The 20956-nt window shown below is 44.7% G+C and overlaps 1 protein-coding gene across 1 annotated transcript in view; it reads right to left on the bottom strand.

Annotated features, from left to right (window-relative positions):
- Nucleotides 1–526: 526 nt before the first annotated feature.
- Emp2 (epithelial membrane protein 2) overlaps nt 527–20956 on the bottom strand; it is a 36893-nt gene continuing 16463 nt past the window's right edge. The window contains exons 2-5 of the mRNA XM_051181435.1: nt 8391–8547; nt 4989–5094; nt 3668–3814; nt 527–2937 (exon numbers count right to left, since the gene is read on the bottom strand). Coding sequence (XP_051037392.1) covers nt 2750–2937; nt 3668–3814; nt 4989–5094; nt 8391–8468 — 519 coding nt within the window. The 5' untranslated portion in view covers nt 8469–8547 and the 3' untranslated portion in view covers nt 527–2749. The remainder of the gene's footprint in view (nt 2938–3667; nt 3815–4988; nt 5095–8390; nt 8548–20956) is intronic.

A 20956-nucleotide genomic window follows, 5' to 3' on the forward strand; every position in this document is an offset into this window, starting at 1 on the left:
GGTAGTGCTCATGTCACCTTGTTGATGGGATCTCCCATGGCTCTCCCCCACTCCAGAATCTGACTCGAGGTGCTGCCTTCATGGTGAAGGTGGCTTTGGGGAATTTGGTTGTACAGTTCTGGGTTATAGAGAACAGAAGCGAGAGTGTCCTGAAGGAATATTAGATAGCATCTTACTGCCTGAAATCATACCTGTCCCCAAACAAGAGTCAACACTAAGCCCTCAGCTTCCACAGAACTTCCCTGTCACCTCTGCTTTGCTCTGTGGTGACAACCCCCACTTGGGTGGTTTATCTGATAGAGATCCTGGGGGAGTGAGGGTTGCTGTATGTAGTGGGCCTACATTTGGGCATAGTGGGTACACTCAGGCAGTCTACATCTAGCTTCGGTTCACAGGGAACACTCTAGAATATCAGCCTGTTTGCTTGGGTATACATGGGCCCACAGCCCTTGGCAGACGGCAGAAGGGAGTGGCAGGCATCCTGTTTCTTCTGCATCCAGGGCCATGAACACACAGCACACAAACATTATCTGAATTCTTTAAACAGACCCAAAATAATTTTAATGCAAATGACAAACATGGGTTAGTCTGTCTCTGTCACATGCCCCACCCCATGAATTACAGTACTTTATAAAAATGTTGTAAGATGCGCAAACTAAGTTCCTTTAAGTACAGTGATGGGTTTGGTCCTAATACATGCTTCTTGGATATCCCAGCTGACTGTCATTGATCTTTGGTTAACTAGTGATAAGCACCAACTGAGAGCTGATCCTACATAGAAGGGTGGATCTGTTCTCCCTCACACCCTCATCTCTTTCTAGCATCCCAAATACAGGGCACAGAGCAGAGGAGAGGCACCTCTCATGTCACAGCTAAATGTGGGCACTGGATGTTGGCCACAGTGGCAATCAGCCAAGACAACCCACAGGACCATCCCCATCACATTGGATGATTCCTTCTGCAGCTCTGGGTATCTGAGGTGGAAACTGATGCTGGCTCAGGCTAAACTTTCGTTTGTCTGTTTCCATCATGACTACAGGATGTTATGATAGAAAAGTCCCTGCAGGGAAGGTGTAGAGGACACTTTAGACACCCCTCCCTCCTTGAGTCTCACAAGACATTGTGCCAACCCTACAATCTAGCTAACAGTGAGCGGTGGGAAGTTCTCCTTGGAAGTTCGTCAAGGCATGAGGTGTCCACGGTGGCCCTAAAGCCACAGAGACCCAATCCCCCCAGCCTCACTGGGACTGAGCTAGTGGTAAACAACCCTTCACAGAAGCTCACATGTGGAGATGTTTAAACAACACAAATCTACACACCCTGTCCCAGAATCATCTCTCCAACTTGATGCTCAATGGATGGGAAAGGGTACCAAAGGGAGAAGGTGGACATCCTAGAGTTCTTGGGCCTTGGGTATGGCACATCACTCTTCCAGTGCTATGAACAACCTTCCCATGGCCACATTTATCAGGGTATCCTTGGAATTCACTGGAGTGAAGCTGGATTCTCCTTCGATGTGATGCTCATCTTGAGAGCCATGTTCTGGGAATCCTTTCCTGCTGTGGGAAATGTGGGATCCTCTACAGAAGTACAGATACCCCAAGGCACTTAGAGTCAAGTATGCAGAAAGTGGGCTTCCTATCATCTTGGGAGGTTTTGACTCTGGTGGGGTCCCTGCTGCTCCATCACAGTTGCTAGTTTTTCTAATTGGTTTCTGGTGTGTGATCTTCACCAGACTGAGTCTCATGAGGAATTGTTTTGAAAGGTATCCCTTGACCTGACACGTGGCAAAGTGCATTCATGTTGAATGATGGGTAGATGAATGAATGGAAGCTGGCTCTTCTGAGGCTCCAGAAATAGGGGTCTAGAGGAAGCACCCACCTTAGATGGAGGGGCAAGGAGAAAAAGAGAGCCTTTCTAGGACAGGGCAGGGAAGAAGCTGCCCATCCCACCTGCCAGGTGGAGGCACGAGTGGCCCAGATAGAAGCAGCTGTGGGAGAAGCAGCAAGCACTGGTGCAGGCGAAGATGTGCTGGGAGTGGGAGTGGGGCCATTTCAGTGTGGTGAGACTGCTGACATTCACAGGTGCCTCTGCTCCCTGGCTCTAGCACTCTGACCCCCAATTGTTGTGCAACTAAGCATACTGCAGGCCCACCCCTTTGATGAAGGATCATGAGGGTCTTTGAAGTGTAACAGATGACCTAAGGAATTACCTATAGAGACTCAGCTCAGTTAAGGGACACTAAGCTTACGGCAAACAGGAGCCTGTCAGAGAGTTTGCATGATGGCCTAACTTACTGAGGGGGGACTGGGGCTCTGGGTCCCCTACAGACCGAAACCAGGGTCAGTGTGGCTGTCAGAGTAGAGCAGGCAGGGGGAGAAGGGCAGGGCAGAAACCTACAGGGAGCCTGTCCCTGAAGATAGGCTTTTCCCACTTTGGCCACACCCACCCCAGCTCCTGGGGTGAAAGGCATTCTGCAGATGTCCACATTGCTAGATTTTGCTGGGCCTCTTGGAGACTTTTGGTGGGCTTGCATTCTGAATGCCAGCCTTTGTGGTCTGGGCTGTGATCCCAAGAATGCACTCTTCTCTCTCTTTTCTTCTTCTTCTTCTTCTTTTTTTTTTTTTTATAAAAGCTTTTTAAAGGAAACAATAGGTTTGCTAGAAAAAAACCACAAAAACTGATTATATACAAATGGTTACGTGAATGTGGATGCCATACTGTGGGGGAGTGGCTGGGCTCCTGAAACCTATTTGCGCTTCCTCAGGATCATGTACATGAGGCCACTGATGAATGTGAAGGAGAAGGACACCCAGGCTAGGATGAAAGAGTGGCCATAGCTGCCTTCTTGCATCAGGTAATAGATTTTGTAGTTCTGCTGGTGAAGGTCTTGGCGCCGGTCCGTATAAATGGAAGCCCCGATCATGACACACAGACCTGTCAGGAATCAAGCCAGGGGTCAGATATATTGCAGACCATGGTGTAACCTGGTACTAGCCTAACATTTGCTAATAGAGTCCTACCAGCTTAGGACACGGACCTCCAGTCCCTCCCACAGCTTATGAGAGCCCATTTGTTCTGGCCCCTCCACATTCCAGCTATCACAGCTCTGGGCTCTTCATCCTGGCACACTGTTCTGTCCACTGTGTACCCAGCCAATCCACTGTGGACTGCAACTGTTATTCTCATAAAACCCAAGCTTGGGCTTCATGCTTTGGGAACACCTTCCCTTCTCCCACAACTAAAACTTTCTGGGTGCTCCCGACTTCCCGCCTCCATAAGAAGAGCGTGATTGAGCACCTTTCTGTATGAAGGAATCTGTGTGTACATGCTGCTAATGGTCTGTTTGTTCCAAGTTAACCTTAAATCTAGATGTCATCCAAATTGGTGACTGAGAAGGAATGCAAGACTTTGTGGCCTTGGTGTCTGCAAGAGAGATGAGGATGAGGGAAAGGGGAATCTCAGAAACCAGCGACCCTGAACCTGGAATCGATTTTTCATTTGCTCTGGCTCTGCATAAGGAGGAGCCCAGGAAAAGGATCGGAAGGCAGGCTTTGCTCTGGCCCCTGAGACTGCCAGCTTTCTGAACAACGCACAATTTAAAGATTCAGTTCTTGACGTTCTTGTTTCCGTGGCAGGCAGTAGAGGCTGCTTCAGTCTCACTTACATGACATGAGCTGGATGATGGCGGTCAGGGTGAACCTCTCTCCCTGCTTGAGGCGGAAGAGCTGAAGCAGAAAGACGAGGAAGGAGAGGCAGCAGAGGATGGTAGAGAGGATCATGGTGGCCTGCACGGCCTGCATGATGGAGTAATCTGTGGGTAGAAGGCGAAGTCATGTCTGAGGACCGAGGCATTACAGATGGGTCATGATACTGCCTACAGTCAAGCATGTCGGTCTAACCTTTGGACATGGAAACATAACATTGTCATGTACAGACGTCACGCTGAGACCTGTACAGTCAAGGGAAAGCTCTTGTCTGAAGCAGATTTGCAGCCTTGGTTGGGCCCTCTGAACACTAGTTGTGGTGGGCCACAGGCCACAGACTAGATACACCCATCCAGCTGAACACTAGTGAGTGCTGCTATGGAATCTTCCAGCCCACCTCCCTCTAGTGTCCAGCCAGGCACTTGCCCAAAACACCGCTGTGGCCAGAAGATGGAGCCAGAACCCATTACTCTGACTTCTTCCTGCTCTGGGTCATGGCTCAGATCTGTTTGGCTCAGGCGTGAGGACTTAAAAGTGTACTTGGAGCTCAACCTGCAGCGTCATAGTTTGCCTGAAACTGGCTGCAGGGAGCACAGCTTGTTAAGGCCAATGAGAAATTTACAGCAAGGATCCCAGCTGCACAGCTGTGGCCCATAGAGAACACCTGGCCCTGCTTCCTTATTCTTTATGGTGAACAAATATGTTCTCCAACACAAACACACTGCCTGACTCCACTTCTCTGAAGCCACCAGGGAGAAGTGAGAAATCATCCCACAGGCAGGCAGGGCTCTCTGGGTAGGGATTGGGGGGAATGGGCCAAAGGACCTTGTAGGGTGTTAAGAATGTGCTCTGCTTTGTTTTCAATGTGGTTTGCTAGGAGTATGTTCAATTCTCAAAGCTTCTTTTTTTCTTTGTTTTGGGGATTTTGTTTGTTTTACAACTTTTAAAATGTCAAAACCATTCTTAGCTCATGGGTCATACCAAACAGGCTGAGTTTAGCTGGTAGGAAATAGATCCCTGATTTTAGAGCAATAACATGGAAATAATCCCACACAGAGAACACGGAACACAAACAGCAGAGGCCCCAAACCACCGCCTCTGGGCACAATGAGCTGTCCTGGTTGACCCTGCTTCCCAGCACAGCTGACTGTTCCCAGGGCTCATGCCCTGACATACAGGGACAGAGAGCAAGTGGAGTGACCTGGGCATGCTGAGGTGGCCCTGCTTGGGCCTGTTCTCAGGGGAGATGGGGGCACCAAAGCTCAGCTCACACACACTCACCTGTAAACATGTCACTACTGCTCAGGTCGTTGATTTCTGTGCAGTTGGTGCTGTTTGAGCACACTCTCCAAATGTCTGCCGAGAAGGTTTCTCCTACCCACCAGGCCTGCAAAGGGAATGAAAGATGCTCATTAAGGACACAGTTCCCGAGTCCTGCTGAGTCCAGGAGTAAATGTGGCCCCTACTCAGCACTCACAGTTTCTTAGAGGGCAGACCACAGGCAAGTCTCTCTGAATCAAAAGACCTCAGGTCAGTTTGGGGTCTTTATTGAGTCCCATGAGATGCCAGGCTGCAAGCCTTCAGAAAGATCTGAGGTGTTCCATGCTCTTATGACCCATGGGGGAAAACATACTGAGTTAGCAGCCATCAGAGTAAACAGAGGCAGGTTCTATCAGAACATCGGGGACAATGTGTAGAAGAAAGGATGACATCAAGGAGACAGTCTGCCCAGTAGCTGGGGAATGGAACCAGCCTAGATGTCTGCATACTAAAAATGTGGCACATGTACACAATGGAACTAAAATAAAATCATAACATTTGCAGGAAAATGGGTGAATGCATCAGGCTCAGGAAGACACTCATGGTTTGTCTCATATGAAGAACTAGCTTCACAGTTATGTGTATGTGTGTGTATGTGTACGTGTGTATGTGTGTGTATATGTGTGTATGTGTATATGCGTGTGTATGTGTACATGTGTGTATGTGTGTGTGTGTTGTGTGTGTGTTGTGTGTGTATGTGTATGTGTACGTGTGTATATGTGTGTTATATGTGTGTATATGTATGTGTGTGTATTTGTATGTGTATGTGTGTGTGTGTGTGTGTGCTCATAGGCCATGGGACAAAGACCAGGAGCAGAGCCCAGAAGAGGACTTAAGAGAGGTGGGAAATAGAAGGTAATGGAATTCACATAGTAAGACAGCAGAAGGGAAACTAACTGGGGAAGGAAGGAGGAGGAGCCAGCTGGATGGGAGGGGCAAGAAAGGGCAGTGAGAGAGGGGGCCAATGAGAACAAAGTATAACGTCACACACATATGAGGATGCCACCATGAAACTGTCTGTTAACCTAAAAATTAATTTCAAAAAGGTCCCATGGTTGGTGAGACAGCTCAGGAATGAAGACTAGCACTTCCCAGCCTTGTGACCTAAAATAGGTCCCAGGGTCTACTCGGTGGAAGGAGAGAGACCTCTCTGGGGTCCTAAAGGACTAGATGCACACACACACACACACACACACACACACACACACACACACACACACACACGCACACACGCACGCACGCACGCACACACGCACGCACACACCTTGACCTTCTGAGCAGTTTTCTTCCCCTAACGGTCTCTGTAGTTTAAAATGACCAGATGAAGCCAGCCTTGGGCACAAGACCAGGTCTCTGTAAGAAGCATCACCTCCTGCCTGCGACAAGGGATTATCAAATACTCTCTTGCTAGCTTGTTAGCTGGACCCTGAAGGAACAGTCTTATGTCAGGGGCCTGGGGAGAATTTACAGAGCCCCACCCCCCTCACCCCCCGGCGCCATGAGATCTGCCAGGGAGTCTGCAAGTCACCTAGTAACATGAGTGCCTGGCTAGTAAAAAGATGCAGGGGACAGAGAGAGGGTGGCCTGTATGGGTTTTCCAGACTCACTTTGCTCCCTGTAGACAGCTGCCAGTGAAAACACCCCTTCAGCTGTGAACAAGACTGACATCTAATGACAAAGGCCAGGGATGTTACTAAGCCTTTGACATGAATTATCATGTCACTGGCTACTGTGAATGGAGCAGTAATAATCATGGGTATGCAAACAGCTCTGTGGTAGGGCCTTTGGGAATATACCCTCTAGGTGTGTAATATAGTTAGGCAGTTCTGTTCTTAGTTAACTTCTACCTTATTTTAAAAATTAATCAGGACACACAGGTTTCACTATGCCACTGTTGAAGTGAGTTTGTTCTCCATGCTTCTCCTCTCTGCTTTCCCTCCATCCTCCTGACCTGCCCTTTAGCATCTCCACACCCATGGCCTCCTTTCTTCTCCACCTCACACATACCCTGTCATGCTACCTCATTACCTCCTCAGAACCTTGGCAGGGGGTTGTTTAGCTTTGTTTTGTTTTAAACAATTATTTGACTATTTCATACATGTGTGCCACATATTTGGGGTACTTTTGCCCCCATACCATCTCGCGCCCCTCCACTTTCATGGAACCCCTTTTCTTGCCAACAAGTCCCTTCATGCCTCATTTCTTCCCCACTGAGTTTAATTGGTGGTGTCTGTGTGAGCATGGGTCATGGTTATTTACATAGGCAACTTGCCAGTGACTACACCACTGAAGGGAATGTTGTCATTTGTTTTCTTGACGGTAGTCATTCTGACAGGGCTGAGGCAGAATCTAATAGCAGTTTTAATTTACATTACCCTGATGGCTAAGGATGTTGAACACTTTAAAAAAATATTTACTGGCTCGCTACACATATTTCTTTATTTGAGGACTCTCTGTTCAGTTTGTTGGTTCATTTATTAACTATCAACTATCTGTGAGTGTGTGTGTGTGTGTGTGTGTGTGTGCTCATGTGCAGCCTGTGCGTGCATACATGGCTATGTGTGTGTATATTTAAGCTTTGAAGTCCTTTTGTTGTTTGCTTGCTTTTGTTTTCAGAGAGAGGGTTTTTCTGTGCAGCGCAGGCTGTCCTGAAACTTAATCTATAGACCAGGCTGGCCTCGAACTCACAGAGATTCCCCCTGCTCTTCTTCCCATATACTGGGATTAAAGGCATGCACCACCACCGCCCAGCAGGTTTTGCAGTTCTTTAAGTATTTAAGACATTAATTCCTTGTCTAAAGTATAGCAGGCAAAACTTTAGAAAACATAATTTGTGTCCTAACTTTAAAAGTAAAATAGGAGGTGGAGAGATGGGTCAGTGGTTAAGAGCATTTGTTGCTCTTGCAGAGGACCCAGGTTTGATTCCCAGCACCCACATTGGGGATCACAACCATCTGTAACTCCAGTCCCAGAGGTCCAAGGTCCTTTTCTGACCTGTTTAGGCACCAGGAACTCACAGGTGGTCATAGACAAGCATATAGGTAGAATATGCATACACACAAAACAATATAAGTAAATTTAAAGAAATAGAAAATTCAATAGGATAAAAAGAATTACTAGCTCTGAATGCCAATGGTACTGAGGCTGAGAACTGCAGAGAACTGGACCTTTCTCCGGGGCTTCTGGCAGGCAAGCATCATATCAACTAACCTTGTTTTATCTCATCCAAACCTGCTCCAAAGCACCCAGGTCTGGGCTGTGGAAGACACCCCAGATCGCAATCACATCCTCCCCGTTCTCCACCCTACTCCATGGTCTCTACTGCCCATGACTCCTAGGTGGTTGATGAGAACAGAAACTTACATTGTTAATGGTGGAAATGAACAACAGCGCCAAAGCTACGATGTGGAAGATGATGATGAAGGCAAGAATCACCAACATGTTCACAGGGCTGTGGGAGCAGCTGGAAAGTCCAGAGAGGGATGAGAACCCAAAGAAGATGAGAGAGAGAAATCCAAACCTGTCAACGACAAGGCAAAATTCAAATCAACAGCTTTTAACAGGATCTCAGAAAATTTAGGACAGCTATTTTCCTGCCTCGAAGTCCAGAGGTTCTGCACTTCTGGATCTAGGTGGGGCAGGAGGGTGAAGACCAATTAAAATCTCTAATTCGGAGCTGGGACAGTAGCTCAACTTGTGGCGTGCTTGCTTAGCATGTATGAGGCCCTGGGTTGTAGACCCTATCACTGCATAAATGTGGGGCACATGCCTGTTATCCCTGCACTTGGGAAGTGGAAGAAGGAGGACAATTCTGTGTAATTAGCAACATAGTGAGTCAGAGGCCAACAGGCCAGCCTGAGTTACACAAGAACCTGTCACAAAAGCAATGGGGGCCAGACACATGGCCCCAGTTGTCACATCAGCAATGTAAGCCTGATAACCTGAGTTCAATCCCTGGAACCCAGAAAGAACAACTCCACAAAGTTGTCCCCTGACCACACATGTGTGCTGTGCCATGCATGCCCACACATATCACATATCATACATGTACACATGGACTTTTTTTGGGGGGGTGGTTTTTTGAGACAGGGTCTCACCATGCAGACCAAGCTAGCCTGGAACTCACAGAGATCCACCTGCCTCTGCATCCCAAGTGCTGAGATTAATGATATGTGCCACTGAGTTCAATTTACATACATATTTAAACAATGCTGGCTCCTGAATTATACATACAATGTATGGCAGTGATTTCATTTTCCTTTCTGATCTCACATGAAGACTACACTTCCCAGAATCACTTGCACTTAGGGTGGGCCAGTGCAGCTAAGTTAACATTGAAGCCTCATTCCTTGGACTAGGAGTATGATTGACAAGATTCTGGATGTTCAGCTCTGGAGATTTCTGGATAATTTTAAAAAATTCTAGTGGACAATCTGAATAATATAGAACAGGAAGCAACTGTAGAGTGAAATCAAAGCCCTATGCCACACTCAGGAAAAGACAGGCCTGCCTGCTCCAGGGGAAGGGAGACACTCAGGGTGTGAGAACATATCCAAGCCAGGCTGCTTCATAGCAAAAGAGGGAGACAGCAAACATGGGAGATGTGTGGTGTGTAAAGGAAAAAACACATTCAAAGGGGTGCTTTGAGAATTTCAGGGTTAAGGTCACATGACAAAATCTTTGGAGAGTTTTACAAACATGACCATTGTGTTGGTCAACAAAACTCAAGTGTCACTTGAACATGTCACTTTCATAGGGCTGGAAAAGTTCACCCCCAAGTCATATATGGTTCCTTGTTTCATGTCAATAATTTGCAACCTGATTCTATTACTGAAATCTGTAGGAAATAAAATTAACTTTTAATCCCACTATCTAAACACAGTGCTTCAAACTAGGCCTTGCTTATGCTGTAATGAAATTTTAGTTTTTAGTGGACTAATAGCCACACAAGTTTGTATACATGTAAGTGTGTATGCATACATACATACACTTTTTCTGAAATACTTGAGAGTAAATTGTTTAAGCCCAACCTTCTTTTTTATCTAAATACCATGTCTTTCTGGAAAATGAAGATGCTTCCTTACATAGCCAGTGTGATAATAATAATTAAGAATTTAATTAAGAATTGAAGAGCTACTTCTGTGTAAATGTGTTTGCCAGTCAAGTGTGAGGACCTGAATTCAAATCTCCAGATCCTACTTAGAAGCTGAATGAAGTAATGCAAGCATCTGTGCTCTTCCTAGGAGACGTGAGGCAGAGACAAGAGAATTTCTGTAAGCTCAGGGACCAGCTAACCTGGCCTACACAGCAGACCCCAACCTCAGACAAGGTGGAAAGCAAGGACTGACAGCTGAGGTTGTCTTCTGACCTCAACATGCATATTGTGGCAGGCATGAACTCACTTCCACATACACAAATGTATGCACACACATGCCCTCACCACCAAATCTACCATGACACAATGCCACCATCTCACGTATCATCCATATCACATATCTCCAGACCGCCCAGTCATATCTCTGCAATTTTTTCCTACTCCAAGATGATAGTCTCCTTTTTGGCCCTAAATCTCTTCAATCTAGAATTGCTCCTTGCTCTTTTTCACAACAGTGACAGGGTTTAAGAGAATTGGCCATCTTTGTAGGATGTCTGGCATGCTGTTGCTACCTTTCAATATGAAGTATGTGGCAGGCATTTGGGGAGTGACTGGGTTTATGGGGCTCTGACCAAAGGAATGGATTCATCCCCCAAGCATTGGGATGTGGAAACTTTAGGAGGTGGGGCCTCGCTGGAGGAAACAGATCTCTGTGGGTGTGTGTGACTTTGGAAGATTTACCTGGTCCCTAGTCCTCTCTCCTCCATTTCCTGTTTCTTGGAGATCCTCTTCCTCCATACTTCTCTATCTACTGCCACAATGTTCTGTCTCTCCATGGGCCAGAATCAATGGAGTCAGTGGACCAAATGCTCTGAAACCAAGAGCCCAAATGAAGCCTTCCTCCTTCAAGTTGTTGTTTTAGGCATTTGGTCACAGAAACAAAAAGCCTGACTAACATTCTTGATGCTTCTCCATTTCTTTTTTTTCCCCCATAGGTAAATGCATTTTAATAGCTATATTGTATAATTACACATTGATTGAAGTCCATACATTCATTAAATATCTCATTTCAAATACAATTTAGCTGGCTTCTCCATTTCTCAGTTCCTTTTCCCGTTGCTGTGATAAAATAAAAGCAGTTGATGACAGCTCACAGTTCAAGGTTGTAACTGTCACACAGGGAAATCCACAATGGCAGCAGCATCCAAACTGAAGAAGCAGAAAGGGATGGAAGCTGTCCTCAGCTCACTATCTTCTTTTTGTGCAGTGGAGGATACATTCCCAGGGATGGTGCCACCCATAGTGGATGCCCCTTTCCACTTCAATTAACCTAGTCAAGGCAGTCCCCAAAGACATTGCATTGTGTCTGTGTGTGTGTGTGTGTGTGTGTGTGTGTGTGTGTGTGTGTGTGTGTGGTGGTGGTGGTGGTGGGGAGCCGTCCCCTGGGATTCCAGATTCCACATCTCACTGAGTTATCACACCCAAGATTCAACACAGGCTGTTTTCTCAGCAGGAATGTGGCTTTAGTATACCTCACCAGCAGAGCCAGAGTGTCAGTCTGTCCCAGGGTTGATGGGGACAGCTGGTGAGCCGGTTATGGCCGGCCCATCCACTCACTTTCCCTTTGTAATCACAAAGCCATCTGGGGCTGGAGTCTAGCTCAGTGACAGTGCTTACCTAGATGTGCCAGGTATTGAAGTTTGAGCCCTAGCACCGTGTGTGTGTGTGTGTGTGTGTGTGTGTGTGTGTGTGTCTGAGAGAGAGAGAGCAGAGACAGAGAGAGACAGAGACAGAGAGAGACAGAGAGAAATAGACAGGTATAAAAAGACACAGAGAAAACAAGAACAAGAGAGGGAAAGGAGAGAAGAAAAATGCAACACTCCAAGAGTCATCTGTAGGCCAGGGAGCTACACCAACATGAGGACTTGAGTTCAGAACCACACAAAAAGTTGGGTGTGGTGAAGTGTGCCTGCTAACTCCCCACCCCCACCATGTCAAGGAGATGGCCAGATCCTGAGGGTTTCCTGGCCAGCCAGACGAGCCAAAATGGTGAACTCCAAGTTTGTGAGAAATCCCGTCTTAGAAAACAAGGTGGAAAAAGACAAATGACATTGTGTACACACACAGGTAAATGGGCTCACACGTACAAATGTATAACACACAATTAACATGTATAACACACTATTAACATGCATAACACACATACACATGCATAATACAATAATTAACATGTATAACACAATGCATAACACATAACATGCATAACACAATTAACATACATAACACACATACACATGGTACAACACACACAATTAACACACATAACACTCAGTTAACATGCATAACAGACATACATACACATAACACAGATATAACACAATTAACATGCATAACACACATACAACATGCATAACACACAATTATTTTCAAGAAAAGATGCTTTATTATGGTAAATAAGAATAAAATATGACTTGCCCCGGTGACACTATTTCTAAACACCATGTCTCTATTACCACTACCCAGTTCTAGCACAGCCCATCTCTCTAACATGAAACTGTTTCCCATTATACAGTCTTCCCTCCTCACTCAACCCCAACTCTCTGGACTGGTCTCCTATGGACACCAGATAATGGAATGGAAACGTGTGTGAGCTTCTGCTCCTGGCTTCTCCACACAGCTTCCTATCTTCCATGTTATAACATGGGCACGGAGGAATTCTGAGATAAAGTAAGGACCCAGCTTTCACCTTAGTTTGAGAGCCACAGGCATTTATGAAATGCAATTGTTCAGGATTGCACTTTTCTGGCACCAACTGTCCTGCTGCCTCCTCCAGTGAACACGCCTTAGACAAACCCTTTCCCCGTCTCTGCCAGCTCTGTTAGCTCTCCTCTCTGACTTGCTCTCTGCTCCTCCATTAGTCCCTCGGAGACTGACCAAGGCTCATGGGCTCACACAGGGCTTGTCTCTGACACCAGAGTTCAACACATGAGCCAGATACTGTGTAGCCACTGAACACATTCAGGGAGCTTCAGGCAGCCATTCTTGAAGCCATCACCTCACCAACTCAGGGATTCCTCTAATTCTTTACTAAGGGACAAATTCCCCTTTGTTGAGACCAGCATCATGCCCAGGGCCACCACATACCGCCTCCAAATAACTGCACTTCTGACCTTCCAGTCAAAGCTCACTAGCCAGGGTGAATGCCACAGCGCTGTCACATGCCCAAAGGCCCATTCACCAAGACAAAATTTGGGACTGCAATGGTGTTCTGCAGCACTCTGCTCACATGACACACACACACACACACACACACACACACACACACACACACACAAAGCTGAGACCTCCTAAAAAAGAACAAACACTTGGACCTGCATCCATTCAAACAAACCCGGTCAGGTTTTAAAACGATTAATTGAAGAAAATGGTGATGTTCAGCCTTCATTTGGATGGAGGTGGATCAGGAGTTCAAAAGCAGCTTTGGCTGTGTAGATAATGAGTTCAAGGTCAGCTTGGACTATCGGAAAGCCTGTCTCAAAAAACAGAGAAGAGGAGGGGTAGTGGGGAAAAAGAGAGAGAGAAGAAAGGAGGGAAGGGGGAGGAGAAGGGAAGGGAAACAGCTCTGGTTTTCATGTGGATTCTGGGGCTCAGGTCCTCATGCTTGCAAGGCAAGCCCCCTTATTAACTTCCTTTTTAAAATGCTAGTTACATTTATTTGTTTCTTTTATGTGTGACTGTGGGTGTGTCTGTGCACAGCATGCTTATGGAGATCAGAGGGTAACTGTAGTAGTTGGTTCTCTTTCCACCATGTGGTTCTGGGGCTCGAACTCAGGTAGTCAGGACTGGAGGCAATCACCTTTACCACGGAGCCATCTTGATAGCCTGTTAACTTCTCTGTGTTGATGTCACTTGTTTGTTTCGTCTGTTGATGCACACATGCTGGGCAGGGACAACCCCAATCTCTGTGTCTCTTCTATTTCTCTGCCTCTGTTCCCCACCTCTGTGTGTGTGTCTGTTCTCCATCTCTCTGTCTCTTAACCACCCCCCCCCGTTCCTTCTATATTCCATTTTCTTCCTATGTTCCTCCTACTTTTTTTTTTTTAATCACCCCAGGGTGTTGGTTGTAGAGTCCCAGATACAAGCCCACCCTGGCAGTGGAATCCTATTCTCCCATCCCTCTCCTGGCTCCATCCTCCTGGGGCTCCCTGCCATGTGCAGCCTCAGCAGCTGCTGCTGCCCCAGGCTGAGCCATCCACACATGGCATTCTTCAGGGAAGACCAGCAAATCCCACTGTAGGCGGCTAGAACTTTTAAGGTCTGTAGGGGCTGGCTCAGATTCCGGGAGACGGACGGATGCCCAGAGGGGCACCCACATGAAAAACAGCCGCAGTGTGAGGAAGGGAGGAGCTGTGTTTACATAGCGTGTCTTGGTGTCGTGAGGCTTGCTGAGTAAGGGCTATTATCCCCATTTCACAGATGACAAACTGAGGCTTCTGAAGGCTTCAGAGCAGGGCACAACCCTTGGTTTTCCAATTCTGAATCCAGGGCATTTTTCTGTCCTTCTCTCTCCTGTTCTTCCTTGTATTCAGGGACTAAAGGAAGGATAGAAAGGCTACTGATGCAGTGGTCCTCCCATACCCAGACACCACACTCATCTTGCCAAGAATTGTGGGATAATGCTGACAGGGTTCTGATGATGGGGAGGGTTCATGACTGGCCTACAGGTAGCCTGGGTCCCCTCCTGTCCTTCCTTCACATAATTCACAGGGCAGAAGCCCAGGACCTTGGCTTTTGCCAAGAGGAAGTGGCTTTGGCACAGGCCACATCTGTGTAGAGGAACCAAACGTCTAGGGAGGTTCTGCTGTTTGGATGGCTATTCTGTCTACCCAGCTCCACCCCATCATATCTTTCATAACTGACCCTGAGGCCTGGACTAGGACTATTCCCAGAAGGGCAGACACAAGGGCAAGCCTGAGGTGTGGGGCCTTCCACGGTTTACCTGAGCTACTTGATGAGGTTTGACCCGTCCTCCAGTCTTAACCCCTCCACCCACAGGCCTGCTCCCTCAGTATCCGGCCCAAAGAAGCTTTGGCCTCTGTTTTCAGGAAGACAGAGATCATCTCAGACTCCTGTCTTAGAGTTTGGACACCCTCCAGAAATGAAGAGTGAGGCTTCCGGGATGCATTGGGAGTCCACTGACCCTGGGTGGCCCAGCTTCATGCTCAAGCTTCATTCTGGGGCTCTGGGCTAAAGGCACTTGGCCCTGTCAGGAAATGGCCACAGGCAGGACACTGGAATTTGGCAGAGCCTCAGTGCAGAAGCCATTAGAATGAATGACTTGTCTGCACCCCTGTAGGTCTTCCAACTCAGTGGCATAATAACCATGACATCAATGATAAAGGCAGCCAATGTGTGTTGCCTAGAGTGTACCAGACTTCCCCAAAGGAGCCATTATTCACACAATGAGCACTGATTGAGTACCTGTTGTGTGCCAGGCCACTGTGACACATGGATACCTCAGTACTGTGGGCTCTGTGCATCCTACAAGTGTTTGGGCCCAGGAAGTTCAAGGGTGTATAAATACTCAGAAGTGGCTTGACAGTATATGTAGTGGCATAGCAGGCCTGGGTGAAATAACATTCCAGTGTGGTCTTCCAGGTGAGCAGCAGTCAGGCAGAACCAGAGAATGCCCACTAGGCTAAGGTGTACCCATGCAAGGGCAGCATGCACCCAAAAGGAGCTGAACACTCCTTTGTCAGAAGCTTAATAGGCCTGAAGAGCTGTGGGCAGCCACAGGGAGAAAACTCACAGCCCAGACAGCCTCACTGCTGAATTTAGCCAAACATTTGAAGAGGGAATAACTCCAATTCCAGGAAGTTGAAGAGGGGTCAACAACCCTCCCTACCCACTAGTCAGTCTGATCGCCAACAAGACAAAAACATTACAAAAATGAGCAGCCCTTAAAACATACATGCAAGTAAAATTATACGGGCCAAACAGGTTATATTTAGGAATAGATATATATGTATGTATGTATGTATGTATGTATGTATGTATGTATGTATGTATAAATAAAATAACTGAAAAAAAGAAGCTATGAATTTGAAGGAGGGCCCCAAACTCCACAGGTGCCTGGGCTCCAAATGCCACTGGAGTTAGCTGCCCTTTGCCGGCCGGCTCTGACTTCAGGCAGCCCCGTGCCCTCACTTGCCACCACACATGCTTCTTGGGCACATTCCCACATCCACTTTTCAGGCAGCTGACTCCCTCTCCCATGGGTTGCAGGCTTCCCCTGGACCTTCTCCTTGGGCTCCTGCCATACCAGGCCATCCACCTCAATACTCACTCTGGCTTCTATTGTTGCTGCCACTGACACATACACTCCCCCTGCTGCTAACTGCGAGCTGCTGAACCTGACCTCAGCCAGGCTCTGCACTGCCTGCATTTCTGCCTACTCAACAAAAGCCAGACTCACACTTCACTCTCATCACCAGCAGATCTTGTGAGACACCTGGGAGTTCTCAAAGGTGGGGATTAGTTAAAAAAGAAAAAAGTCTTCCCCCCCAAGCTAAATGGGGAATAATAAATATTATGATGCAGGGAACTAAGTCTGTGTATGGTTCCACAATGGATGGTTTGAAAATGGAAAAATTAAATGAAGGGATAAATAACTTATCTGGGATTGACATAATGTCAATTATAATCATTATCAGTTTGGAAATTCATGCTTTATTCCTAAAAATCTGTTTGATATTGGTGCCAAATTACAAAAAAAAAAAAAAAAAAAAAAATGACTGATAACAATCCTTAGAAAGACATACTAATGAAACTAAGAAAAATATTCACACACAGACAGAAAAGTTTAGGGAAGAAGCTACAGCACCATTACATGAAAAAGTTGAAGAGGAGAGGTCCAAAGTTATTAGAAAAGCAATCCTCATTTATACAGTTGCCTTTCAAGAATAACCACCAGATGAAAAATATCACCAAGGTTACTCAGAAGTTAATTAGGATCCTATACAAATCTTAGATTTGAAGATATTTAAGGAAGCAATGGTTTCATATGGTACACATTCACCTTTTGTGAAGCAGATGTTAAATTAACAGGCCCCTCAGAACAGAATTGTTCCATAAGACTGGAAAGATTTAGTGATAGCAGCATTGGAAGCTGGTCCTCAGTTACAAGGGAAAATGTGGTACAGAGATGAAGCAAGGGTTATAGAACAACAAAGTAGGGCTAGAGATACAGAAATTTCTTAAGAACAACTTCTTGGTGAGGCCCAGTTTGCTGATTTGCAAAGACAGATTACATTTGATGATCACACTTTGGCTCTATGCCATACAGCAGCTTTAAATGCTTGGGACACGGTTGAAGAATCAGGACTAAATCATTTACTAAAATTATAAAAGGTCCCAAAGAAGCCTTCACTTAATTTTATTTATTTATTTATTTATTTTTTACAAAGATTGACTTCAGATGTAAGTAGAATAGTATCAGATCCCAAAGTTAGACAAATACTAATTGAATCCTTGGCTTTTGAAAATCCTAATTCAAAAGGTAAAAGGGTGATTAGGCCTTTAAAGGCAAGATCAGCACCAATATATAAATGTATTAGAAATACAGTTGATATTGGATCTCATACTTATGATGATACTTAGATAGGAGAAATGATTTCTAAAAATATTAAGAAAAATCAAAAGGTTAGATGTTTTAATTGTGATAAGCCAAATCATATGGAAAGGGACTGTAGGCAAGGTGTTCCTAAGGAACAATATTTCTTCTAGAGATAATCCAAACAGAAGGCCCCAGCATTCTGGAGTGTGCAGTAGGTGTGGCAAAGGTTGGCATTGGACTAATGAATGCAGATCAGCAAGGGACAGGCAAGGTGATGCTTTGCCACTGGAAAATGCCTTAGGAAGCCTCACACAGGTGCCTCTGTCAAATTTAATTCAATCATTCCCTGTTAGTGTCAGGGAAACTCCTCCCCAGAACAATTAAAAGAGTTAATGCCGGTTATGTGTTATGAAAAACCATAATGCTCTGGATGACAGAAAATCTTCATTTGAGAAAACAAAAATTTCAGGAGAGACCATAAAACAAGTATTTTGGCAAACTTCTATAAATGATCAGAAATCAAAGTTAAAAATACAAATAAATGGCATTGAAATTGAGGGTTTGGTAGACACATGGGCAGATATGGCAATAATTGCACTAAAATCTTGGCATTCAAATTGGCAAGATGGGTCAAGTGTATAGGGTCAGAAGGATAGAGAGGAAAATTAAAACCATGTGTGACTAACACAGCAATGAATTTATGGGGCTATGATTTGTTACAGCAATAGAAAACCCAGACTAACATTCCTCCAATCTCAGAAACAAACCATAAACTAATGTATGTTTCTGAGAGAAGATGTTAAAATGTATTATCAAGAACAGTCATTAACCATTCAGGTTGTACATAAACAGGGCACAACAGCTGCTGATTTTTCAAAGGTATGAACAGCCCTACCTTTAAAATGGTTAATTGTCAAACCTGTCAGGGTGTACAATGGCCTTTGACAACAGAAAAATTAAAGGCATTAGAACAGGTGGTACAGGAGCAGCTAAATGCTCAATGATTTGAAGAATTGACCAGTCTTTGGAATTCCCCTATATTTGTCATTAAAAAGAAACATGGAAAATGGAGAATGTTAATAGATCTAAGAGTTATTAATAAGGTGATTCAGCCAATGGGCTCTTTACAGCCTAGAATTCCCTTGCCTTCTCTATTACCTAAAGGATGGTCTATTATAGTGATTGGTTTAAAAGACTGCTTTTTACTATACCTTTACAAGAACAATATAGAGAAAAAATTGCCTTCATAGTCCTACTTATAATTCCCAGCCTGTTAAAAGTTATCAGTGGGAAATTCTTCCACAAAGGATGTTAAATTTAAATAGCCCTACCTTATGTCAATATTTTGTACAACAGCCACTGGAAATGATTCGTGTACAGTTTCCTCAATCTCTAATTTTCCATTATACAGATATCTTACAAGCTGATTCAGATGCAGATACCTTAGAGAAAATGTTTGAAGAAGTTAAAAAGAATTGCCTTGTTGGGGATTACAAATTGCTCCTGAAAAAAAAAATACAAAGAGGAGATTCTTTAATTACCCAGGATATAAGATAGGTTTACAAAAATTTAATCACATAAAGGACAAATCCAGAGAGAGCAATTATGAACTCTTAATGCCTTTCAAAACTCTTGGGAGAATTTAACTGGCTACAGCCCACAATTGGATTGACAACTCAAGTAATTTATTTCAAAACTTACAAGGTGATAAGGACTTAAATAGTCCAAGAAAATGATCAGATTCGGATGAGAGAGAATTGGCTTTGGTAGAAAAGAGATTAAATTTTTATTCTCTGGATGTACATAGTAAATATTGATCTTCTAACCTCTCTGAGATCTGCTCCATTTGACATTTAAAATGTTTTAAGTTTTCTGCAGTGAACCGTGACCATTCATCCCTGACAGTAATCTTTGAAGTCTCCAAAAGGATGATGGAGCCTCACAATGACAATTCTATCTGGATTATGGTAATGCCACTAAGATGACAAACACCACCCAAAAATCAGCTTTGAACTACAAACTGCTCAGTTGAGATGGTCCAACCTCATGTCAGGACATCAGATAAGCCCTACACTTTTCCATTACACAGAGACTGGCAACAAGTGATAAAGCTAGCTCTCCCAGGACTTGACTATTATCCTAATTTTCTCAAGATCCCCTAGAGATGTCATTGCCTCCCCAGACAACAGGAAGCAATCTAGAAAACACAACATCCACATTCCCAAAAGGTGGGGTGGGTGGTGTTGGTCATCCAATGTGTTTTGGATGTTTGTCACTGTTTAGGAGGGGTTAGTTACAAGTTGTTATTGGTAATGATCAGGGAAAAAACTGAACAAAGGAGATTATATGCAGGGATATCATTCTGAAAAGAAAAGGGAATAGAAATGAGAATAAAAGGGTAGATTATTGAATCAACCTTTAAACTAAAAAAGCAACTACTAATCTTAAATATTTTACATTGGTATGTATTAAGGTTATTTTTGTTAGAATATACTGTGAATAAGTTTCTACTCTTGTTTAAGGTATTTTAACTATTCAGCTCATTTAACAATGTAATGTAAATTTCTAATCCTTGAAAGTTATTATTACAAACTATTTAGAATAATAAAAAAATGCAGGTTAGTTGTTAGTCTCCCATTACAATCAAACTTGTAGTCAGGTTTGGTTTGTTTTGAGCATCAAACAGAGATATATTTTAGATAGACAGGTGTTCTTCAAACCCTTCAGAGATCTATAGAATATGGCATTTAAGATGTTTTAATAACATAAGGCTTTTCATGATAATGAGACACATCTGCTCCTGGCAGCACCAATCTACTTCAGAGAAGATGATGGGCACTGAAAAAGCTCCAAATTGAATTTGCTTTTTGTGTGGCAAAAATTAGCCAGTGAGCAAGAAACTTTCTCTACCTCAACTGCTGACAGTATGCTGTCCAAACTGGACAAACAGGGCACAAAAGAAAGAGACTGCTGAACTTTGCCAAGACAAGGTAGGACAGTCCTTCAAAATTCCTGCTTCACAGAAAAGTGTCACATATTCAGGCCTGTAGGATGAAGATAGATGCCCCAACATTACAGAGGAACCCTGGGTGACTGTCCAGGCAGCCAGCTGCTTTTGTCATTTCTATAGTTTTGGAAGTTGCTTGCTCTGCATTTCCCCTTTACCCAGGTAATATTATATCCTTCTTGGGTCTCTGATGGAGATTGAAGACTAGGTAG

The sequence above is a fragment of the Phodopus roborovskii genome, unplaced genomic scaffold, assembly GCF_943737965.1.
Source record: "Phodopus roborovskii unplaced genomic scaffold, PHOROB, whole genome shotgun sequence".
NCBI classification, from domain to species: Eukaryota; Metazoa; Chordata; class Mammalia; order Rodentia; family Cricetidae; genus Phodopus; species Phodopus roborovskii.